Source organism: Vigna radiata, chromosome 11 (assembly GCF_000741045.1).
Source record: "Vigna radiata var. radiata cultivar VC1973A chromosome 11, Vradiata_ver6, whole genome shotgun sequence".
Taxonomy (NCBI): domain Eukaryota; kingdom Viridiplantae; phylum Streptophyta; class Magnoliopsida; order Fabales; family Fabaceae; genus Vigna; species Vigna radiata.
In genome coordinates this window covers 10,232,651-10,243,175 of record NC_028361.1, presented here as the reverse complement: position 1 = coordinate 10,243,175, position 10,525 = coordinate 10,232,651, and the positions used below count along the sequence as shown (strand labels likewise).

The following is a 10,525-nucleotide window of genomic DNA, read 5'->3' as shown; positions in this document are numbered from 1 at the left end:
TAATATTCAAATCAATGTAATAAGTATTTTATTCCACAATATGAAAATTATACACAATAAAATTTGTAAATAAAAATAAATAAAAAATTAAGTAATAAAAATTTAAAATTTATAAAAAATAAATTTAATTAATATTCATTACATAAATTGAATTAAATAAAATAGTTTACTCAAATAAATAAAACTTAAAAAAAAACGTAAATATTAATTTTTATAATACTAATTTAATTGGTTAAAAAAAAAATTACAATATGTAGTAATATATTCTTTAAAAGCATAAAATTTATTTATATAATAAAAATTATACAATTATATAATCATATTCCATTTTACATTTTATCATAAATAATAGACTTAGTTTAAAAAAATTAATTAATTATTAACTTTCTATGGCTTTAATGTATTATGAAATAGTTATGAGACATATGAATCTAAACAGAAATAAGAAAAATAAACATATCGTTTTATTATTATGAGTAGAAAATAAAAATAAAAAATATGAATGAGTTGAGTTGATGTTTCATGTGAATTTCCTCAAAAACTCATCAAGTAATGATACCATTAAATAAATAAATAAATATATGTTATATATATAAAATAGCTATGGAATATTTATAAAATAAAATGTGTTTTCTGTTATCATTAGTTAAATAAGTAATTATATTATCTGTATCAAGACAGTGAATTAATGATCTTGTTCTATGTGAAAGATAAGAATTAATGTTATTTTAAGGACATTAAAAATGAATTAAAAGGTGTTTAATGAGAGAAGAGGAAGAGTGTTGGCTAGTTCGGATAGGAGGAGCAGACGATAGCTATCTACTCTCAAGGACCTAATATCTCTCCAATTCCTCCATTATTAGATTTAGAGAAAATTTACTTTTTCGCCACTTGACCGCTTAAACCGTGCCGTGGCTAGCGATAGAATCTAACCATGGTTTGATAACCATGGTTACTCACTCAAGTATGGTCAAGATGAGTGCCACTGAAGCCTATAAAAGGCACACCTCATCCTTCTAAATTTCCCATCCCATTCCCAACTACCTCTGCCTTGACTCTCAACGTAAAGTTGCACCTCATTGTCCTTCTGTTCTAGCTTTCCTCGTTTACGTATTGGCAACGTTCCAAACCTCTGGTACTCTTTTCTTTCTCTGTTTCTTCACACCTTCTTATTCAATGTTCCTTTGCTTTTTTATCTTTCATCTTCAACCCTACCTGCATGTCTGTCTCAAGCTTTACTGTGCCTTATTTTTATCTTCTTCCTAATTTTCTTTAATTTTTCCAGAGACGAAAGCTTAAGATGGCGTCCAACGGAAATGGCAGCGTTGCAAACGGTAACGGGACAGCTAAGAACGGACTGGCCAAGATTCAGACACAAAAGAAGCATAACGGGATTTGTCACGACGACAGCGTTCCCACCGTGAAGGCGCAGACCATTGACGAGCTTCACTCGCTGCAGAGGAAGAGGTCTGCACCCACCACACCCGTTACGGGGTCTCAGGCTCCCTTCGCCACCCTTTCGGAGGAAGATCGTCATAAGCAGCAACTCCAGTCCATCAGGTATATATAAGATTTTTCTTCACACATTTACAACGTTTGTGGTGTCGGAAAATAAGAAAGACGAAACAAGAAAAAAGATAGTTTCTCCTTTTTTTTTTTTTTTTTTTTTTTCACATTCATCTGTACACAATATTCTTACGTGTATTTCCTACTAAGCAACTATTAACTTAAAAAAGAAAAAAAAAGAAGAAACTGATATCGTTTAACAAGGACTTGTTGAATTGGAGCATGAGTTTAACAAATTATTTAAGCGAAACTCGTATAAAATATCTATGAAGCCGCGTCTAATAAATTTAATTAATTACAGGATATATTATTTTTGTAACAATTTATAATATATATTTTCATCCATTTCTCTATATTTTATTTTATTTTTTCTTAGTAACGAAATTTGTTTTCTTTATTATATATATTTAAAATTAAAATATTGTGGAGAAACAAACATATGGCCTGGCGGAAAATCTGTTTTAAGACAGAATTTGAATAAATGCGAGGAGAAAGGTTGTCGGACCGGCTGTTTTAGTAGATCCACGTGTAACATAAAGCCTTGACTAAAAAAGTAAGGTTAATCAGACGGTGGCCAGGAGTTTGATGATTTATTGAATTGACTTTATTGGAGTGGGACCCGATCTGAGTGCGGTCTCGAGCAATTGAGTTTTACTGTCGTGTGTATATGTGAAATTAAAATTAAAACTGTGAATGATGTTCTAATCTGTTGTTGAAACAGTGCATCTCTGGCGTCACTGACCAGAGAAACGGGACCGCAACTGGTGAAGGGAGACCCAGCTAGGAAGGCAGATACCAAGGTTACTCACGTGCACCATCATGTCATTCCCACCATTGCTGTCAGCGACAGTGCTTTGAAATTTACCCATGTCCTCTACAATCTCTCCCCTGCTGGTACTTCCCCTTCTCAATGACATGCTTTTTACGATGATGAGAATTTTCTTCTTTTTGACATTATCATTAAGGCCACGCAGACCTCTTCCTATGGTGCTTATACCGGCATAGTCATGTTCCTCTTTTCAATAATCACTTTTGATTGATGTCACTCATATCCTGATAGCTACATGCTTTATTATCAATTTTGTACTTGCGTTGTACGGGAAAGAATAAGTTTTCAAATTAGAACAACCCCGTCTGATATTGTTTTTGAACTAGTCAAGCCAAGTATAACGTTTTATTGTATATTCATTTTTTTCGTTATTTAGATAATTAAGTTTTAATAAAGTTGATTAGTAAAATTGGTGAGGGCATATGTGTACCAGAAAAAAAAAAAAAACTATGGTACTGCCGGCAACTTTTGTTTAACTTAATTTAATCACCAAGGCTTTTGTGGCCGACAAAATTTTGAAGAATTTCCTACTGAAAGGAACGTTGAACCCACTCTTCATGCTATAGACGTGACAAAATCCCATGAATATCTTGTTTAATAGAAATTTATCTGACTAAAGTTTCCATGATAATTAATTCATAGAAGTTTATAAACAGTGTTTAGTTTATTCAACGCGGTTTGGTTTTTCGGTGCAGAACTTTACGAGCAAGCGATCAAGTATGAGAAAGGATCATTCATCACTGCCACGGGGGCATTGGCAACACTTTCAGGGGCCAAGACAGGTCGCTCTCCGAGGGACAAGCGCGTCGTCAAGGACGATCTCACTGAGAATGAGCTTTGGTGGGGAAAGTGAGTGCTAAGTTTAAACAGCTACCAATTATGTGGAATTATATTTGCGGCTTATAAATCTCTGTCACGTTCTATTTTTGTTATGTTTTCCTTGTCTTTATGACACACGAAATTGCCAAATTTTGTATTCTACAGGGGTTCCCCTAACATCGAGATGGACGAGCACACTTTCATGGTGAACAGAGAGAGAGCCGTTGATTACTTGAACTCCTTGGACAAGGTAATTTCTCCTTTCTTTAATTACCATACATACATGACAGATGGGATGGGATGATATGCACACTCACTCAGTGATTAAACTTTATTAGAAAAACGTGGTGATGTTTTTTAATTAATATTTTAAAAGAACGGTCATGGTTATTAGAGAAAGCATGGTATATCTCATCTTAGCTTTTAAGGTGACGTGGGGATTGGGCTTAGGTTGTCGTTTTGTCCAAGTGGGCGAAAAGTTCGCGTCATTCCTAAGATAACACGACACTGTTTTCATGTGTTTCTGTCATTTACTTGGAATTCGGTTATTGAATCGTGTTTCCTACTTGCTTAATTTGGTGGTGATTTTGCATCCTAATTGTTGCATTCAGTCAGAAAATCATTACCCAGCCCCAGGCCTCGTGAACGAATAAGCATAAATGCTTTTTCTTTCACCATACAGAGCACCAAAGCCTGTGATGTGAATGGCATTTCCCTTTTATGTTAGTGAAGAATTGATTACTTCCGTTAGAAAAGCATCCAACTGTTCATTTTACCTCTTATATAATCTCCCCACCACCAGTATATACAATTTGGCTGATTATGGTGTTGACACTGTACAAAAACTTTACCCTTTTGTCAGTAGATGTATCATTTGAACTTCCAAAAATACATCTTTTTTATGATAATTTTGTTTTAAAAGAAAAAATATTTATGGTAATTTACTTAGCTCAACCTAAAAATTGAATCCCACACGTTATTAATTGAGGTCAGGTTTGTTCGAAATAAACAAAACTTGATTGTCATCCAATTCATGTTTTACACACCAGTTCGGGTCACAAGCTCTGACTAGATCTACGATCATTCACGAAATCATGCATTCCATGAAATTTTGTTTGTTCTAAGCCTTGTGGGCTATGTTTCGAAGATGATGGAGGAGAATTTTTAAGCAATTGTTTAATTCTTTGCTTGGACAATAAAAATACTTTTACAAAATATCATGTGTGATCTTATCTGGATGGAGATTCCAACGAACGGGATTCCAATTAATAAGAATGTATTATTTGGATGTCTAAGTCAATGACAGATTTGTTGCTTAAAGAAGTAGTATACCTTATTCGAAGTGGGAGTATTCTAAATAAGTTGGTGATGGACAGGTGTTCGTGAATGACCAATTCTTGAACTGGGACCCGGAGAACAGAATCAAAGTCCGGATTGTGTCTGCGAGAGCTTACCATTCATTGTTCATGCACAACATGTAAGTGAAAATTAAAGAATAATTTAGCATTGCAATTGTTTGTGTGTTCATCCATCCAGAGAAAAGGTATAAGCCCGCCAGATAAGTGCCCTAAACGTTGAAAGCCTTAATTTTGTTGTGATATAATATATACATCCCTGCTGAATGGAGGAAGAGGTTCCCCCGAAGTAGTGCATGTGAGTTTAGTATAGTGTACAATTGGATAACTGGGTGGGTGACAGGTGTATCCGTCCCACTCCCGAAGAGCTGGAGAATTTTGGTACTCCGGACTTCACTATTTACAATGCTGGACAGTTCCCGTGTAACCGTTATACTCACTACATGACATCCTCCACTAGCATAGATCTAAATCTTTCTAGGAAGGAAATGGTCATCCTCGGCACACAATACGCCGGGGAAATGAAGAAGGGTCTTTTCAGTGTCATGCATTATCTCATGCCTAGGCGTCAAATCCTCTCCCTTCACTCTGGATGCAACATGGGCAAAAATGGGGATGTTGCTCTCTTCTTTGGACTCTCAGGTATAGTATCGCCCCATCAAAGGTTGCATCGGTATAATGTGGCTCCACACACCCTACCCTACCTTCCCTTACTCAGCCTTGCTCAATAACACTCTCCTGCTTCTCTTCTTACATATATTATATATACTTGGATCTTTCTTTTACCTTCTTCTGTCTCTTTTTCTAATGGGTCCCTTTTTTTTTTTTTATCAATACTCTTTGCTTTAGGTACTGGAAAGACCACTCTTTCTACCGACCATAATAGGTACTTGATCGGTGATGATGAACACTGTTGGGGTGAGAATGGTGTCTCCAACATTGAAGGTGGTTGCTATGCCAAATGCATTGATCTCTCCCGGGAGAAGGAACCTGATATTTGGAATGCAATCAGGTTTGGCACAGGTATGTATCAATCTCGCACTCACTTTAACTTGTTTAATTTAATCACTCCTAAATATGTAATGCATTTTGACTTTCTTTTGTTTTTCTTCCGATTGATTGACAGTGTTGGAAAACGTGGTGTTTGATGAGCATGATCGCGATGTTGATTACTCTGACAAATCGGTTACCGGTAAGATTTTATCTTTTCTAGAGGTTGACTCCGATTAATTTATTTACTGCATAGTTGACAGCAATAGGACTTAGCTGTGACATGGTGTTGCCAATGAAACAGCTGACCTCATACTCGCAAGATGTAATTGAGAAGCAACATCTATTCCTATTATATATAAGACCAGGTCATTTCTTAAAATTAACCTCCTCAAACACGGAAGTGATGAGGAAGGAATTGAATAATGAATTGACAAGCATATGACAGATAAACAACTGAACATTAACGTTATTGCTTTAATCAAGCAATAGGACAAAACTTGATGGGGATCTTTGGATGCTGCGTCTAGATTTATCTTGTAATCATCCATTACAAGACATCCTGATGATAGTTAATATCATTGCATTACATTTTTTTTTTTTTGCAGAAAATACTCGTGCTGCTTATCCCATTGAATACATTCCAAATGCAAAGTTACCTTGTGTTGGTCCTCACCCAAAGAATGTCATACTTTTGGCATGTGATGCATTTGGTGTACTACCACCTGTGAGCAAGTTGAACCTGGCCCAGACCATGTACCATTTCATCAGCGGATATACTGCTTTGGTAATGTTTCAAAATTCCTACCTTACTATTTATATATGTTATTTTGTTTCTTCTGTAATTCTAACCATCTTTTACTTGCAAAAACTTCAGGTGGCTGGCACAGAGGACGGTATAAAGGAGCCACAGGCAACATTCTCGGCTTGTTTTGGTGCAGCATTTATTATGCTACACCCTACAAAATATGCAGCAATGCTTGCTGAAAAGATGCAGAAACACGGTGCTACCGGGTGGCTTGTTAACACTGGTTGGTCTGCTGGCAGGTGTGTAATTATAACATTGAAATTGAATTTCTCTCTGATCCTAAAAGTCTGCAATTTGTACCCTAAGAAATCTAGAACTCACCAAGTTTTCGCATATGTCAAACTGCAGCTATGGTCAAGGGAGTCGTATTAAGCTCCAATACACAAGGAAAATCATTGATGCTATTCACTCCGGAAGTCTCCTGAATGCAGAGTACAAGAAGACTGAAATTTTTGGGCTTGAGATCCCCACCGAAGTGGAGGGTGTACCTTCTGAAATCCTGGACCCAGTGAACACTGTTAGTGATCCTAGAGCTATGTACCTTTTTTATTCTCTCCTTTGACACGGTCTTTTTCTAACGTTGGAGTCTTTTTTATCGATTGCAGTGGTCAAACAAAAAGGCATACAAGGAGACGCTACTGAAGTTGGCTGGATTGTTCAAGAACAATTTTGAAACCTTCACCAGCCACAAGATTGGCAAGGGCAACAACAACCTGACAGAAGAGATTCTCGCCGCTGGTCCAATCTTTTGAGACAATGATGTGTGGATGGGATGCTAGAATGCTAGGATGGTAGAAAAAATGTCGCCTTAGAATAATATGGTAGTTTGGTTGGTTCAGATGAACATTTCATTCAAGTCTTTATAAAGAATGCAGTTTACATTCAAGTCTTCCTTTGCAATTATCTTCATTTTTTCACCTCCTTAAGCTTTTAACATACTGTGACCATAATTCTGTCATTGCTCTCTTATCGTCGCCACTAGAATTATAATGCTTACCGGGCCTCGTCAACTTCGATAGATTCTGTTGTCAATCATCAATGGCTCAATTTTGGAATCTTGGAATCTAAATGGATACGGTTCAAATTCGAAGTAAAAAAACAAAAATGTTTATTCTCTTACAACTATGCTATGTAACCATTTAACAGACTCACACCATTCCACCACGAAATTATATGTGAAAATCTATTTACACAACAAATATAAATTAATTATGCGAGATTTCCTGCCTCGAATTAGTTTTTTTTATTATTATTATTTTATTTTGAAATTGAATTTTCTGTCTCTATGACTTATAAAATAGAACTTAATTAGCTTAAAAATTAGTTTAACTTTTGTAGAAGTGTTTAGTAATAATGTATTTTAAAATAGTTTATTTTTATTACACTTAACTAATAACTTAGGTGCTGCTCTAACGAGTTTGTTTTTGTCAGTTTCTTACTTATTTGTTTTATTTTTATTTTAATATCTTTTTTATAGTTCTTCATTTATTAGTTTATTATTATTATTATTATTATTATTATCTCTTTTTAAATTTTCAATTATTGATATTGAATATTGTTTTAACTATTGTAATAATTTTAGTATTTGTTAGATTATATTTTAATTTTTTAAATTATTTAAATTTAAAAATTTTTAACGTTATAAATTAAACTGATTGCTGTTTTATTGCAAAAAAGTTACATCCCATGAAAATTGTGAAAAAGATATGCAATATAAGAAGTAGTTTAAATTAAGAAATAAAATAAATGTAAAATTATGAAAATAAATGAAATAAATACACATTAAATTCACTTATCTAAGTACAATGACTTTTGTCAATAGAAAAACAGAAATACAATTTTTAAAATATAAAAGAAAGTATTAAAAGTTCAATAATAATTTACTTATTTTTGAAAAAAATTTAAGATTATAATTACATAATATATTTTTTCCTATTTATATAATAAAACTTATGTAGTTATGTTGTTTTGTGTTATTTATATTTAGATTTATACCACTCTTGATCTTTATCAATTTTGTTTAATATGTGATTATTTTTTGAGTGGTTAATGTTGTTCCAATTTTTATAATTTATGTTTAATTTGATATTTTTCATGACACTTTCTAAAAGATGAACCACATGTCACTTCATAGTATTTTATTTTTTTATTAATTTTTTTAAGATTTTTTCTTAATTAAAAAAAAAAAAGCTTGTCTACATGGCAATGTCATACCTCCTATCAAGACAGTGTTCAATTTAATCCCATTCTTTTTGTTAACTTTTTTCAATTGAGTCTTAATTTTGTCATTCTTTAAATTGAAACTTAATTTAATTTTATTAAAATTCACATTTTTATTAAATATTTTCAATATTTTTAAATAAACCATAATTATATTATTAAAATATAATTATTATATTTATGTTTGATTTTTTTTAGATGTAAAAAATAGAGTTAGTGTTGATTTAAATATAATGAAGAATTCTTCTTCTAATTTTAAAATAGTAAAAAAATTTGATTCCAATTTTAAAATTAAATTAGAATTTTCCTTCTAATTTTAAAAGTAATAAAAAAATTTCCTTCTAATTTTAATAATAATAAAGAATTTTCCTTCTAATTTTAAAAATAATGAAAAAATCCCCCTTTAATTTTAAAAATAATAAAGAATTTTCTTCTAATTTTAAAATAATGAAGAATTATCCTTCTAATTTTAAAAACTTTGAAGAGTCATCCTTTTAATTTTAAAAATAATGAAAAGAATTTCATGTAATTGTAAAAATAATGAAAATTTATTCTTCTAACATTTAACATTGGAACTAAATTGAACAAAATTAACAAAAATTAAAAATGAATTGAATAACAATAATGAAACTGGGATGGAAGAGAATACAAGACACTGATATGTAGTGATGACGTTAACACGTGACATTAATACTAACTTGACATGTGACATTGATAGTCTCTTGACATGTGATACTGCTACGCAACACAATATTAACTTAACATGTGGATATGTTTTTTAATTAAAAAATATAAAAAATAAAAAATCTCGAACTGATGACACACAATATTTATATATCATTAACGATTTAGACGACATCATAAAAAAAACCAAATTAAGCATAAATTATGAAAATTAAAATTACTTTGAACACTTAAAAAAATAATTCTCACATTTACAAAATAGACAAAAAAAAAACCAAAATAATATTAATCATTATAATTACCAACTAATTTACCAGTTACCTAACATTTATAATTAATAAATTATCTTATCGACTCAAAACTTTTTAAGTTAAGAATTTTTTTTTAAAATTTATAATGTAGAAATTGATTTATCAACTACCAACTAACATATAATATAGTTTTTACAACATATACTCTCTAATTAATTTGATTGATATTAAATTAATTTATTTCTTTAATTGTCAGAAACACATTGAAATATAAAGGTTAAAACCACTTTGGCGTCCCTGTTTTCGTAATGTTTTCCTAATTGAGTCCCCGTCTTTTAAAACGTCCCAATTAAGTCCCTTTAAGTGTTAATTTGAAACCAATTAACCCTTCCCGTTAAAAATCGTTAACGGTGTTAAACTATTGCAGATGTGTTGGCTGACGTGGTAGACGTTTTACTGATTTGCGACATTTGGCACTGTTGAATGAAACGTGTCATTTTTTCCATTCATTAAGATTTGTAATTATATTTATAATTGTGTAATTAGGAGAAGAATGAAATCGTGATTGAGCTTAAGTTCTAAAGTGGGACACCCAGATCGAGCTATTTAGGGTTCATTTGAGTTGAAACTTGGGCTGCACTTGAAGAGGGAAGTTCCAAACTACAAGACGCAACGATGTCCATGGCGCATTCTTGTTCCTCTTCAACTTGCAATGACTGTCGAAGGAAGCATATGCGTTCTGTTAGCTCTCGTGGAGATGCATCGCTGATCTGCCATTGTGGAGAGAAGACTGTGTTGAGGACTGCAAGAACCACCAAGAATCGAGGGAAACAGTTTTGGGGTTGCCCTAGGTATAAGCTGGGGAGTGAAAATGGATGCAACTTCTTCAGATGGTTTAGTGATTGGGGAGTTGAAGAAAGTATTAGTTGTGAGCTTTTGGAAGCAAATGACGTGAGGTTGGTGAAGACTTTTGAAAAGCAAGGTGTTAAGCAGATGTCTGATG

At 32.6% G+C, this 10,525-nt stretch overlaps 1 protein-coding gene across 1 annotated transcript; it reads left to right on the top strand.

Annotated features, from left to right (window-relative positions):
- Positions 1 to 1,006: 1,006 nt before the first annotated feature.
- On the top strand, positions 1,007 to 7,119 carry LOC106777641 (phosphoenolpyruvate carboxykinase (ATP)). The gene is made up of 13 exons (XM_014665303.2): positions 1,007 to 1,135; positions 1,286 to 1,560; positions 2,288 to 2,460; positions 3,091 to 3,244; positions 3,380 to 3,464; positions 4,591 to 4,691; positions 4,913 to 5,211; positions 5,419 to 5,592; positions 5,696 to 5,761; positions 6,168 to 6,346; positions 6,437 to 6,606; positions 6,716 to 6,884; positions 6,973 to 7,119. Exons 2-13 carry the CDS (start codon positions 1,301 to 1,303, stop codon positions 7,117 to 7,119), a joined length of 1,977 nt encoding a protein of 658 aa, XP_014520789.1. The 5' UTR covers positions 1,007 to 1,135; positions 1,286 to 1,300.
- The last annotated feature ends 3,406 nt before the right edge of the window (positions 7,120 to 10,525 follow it).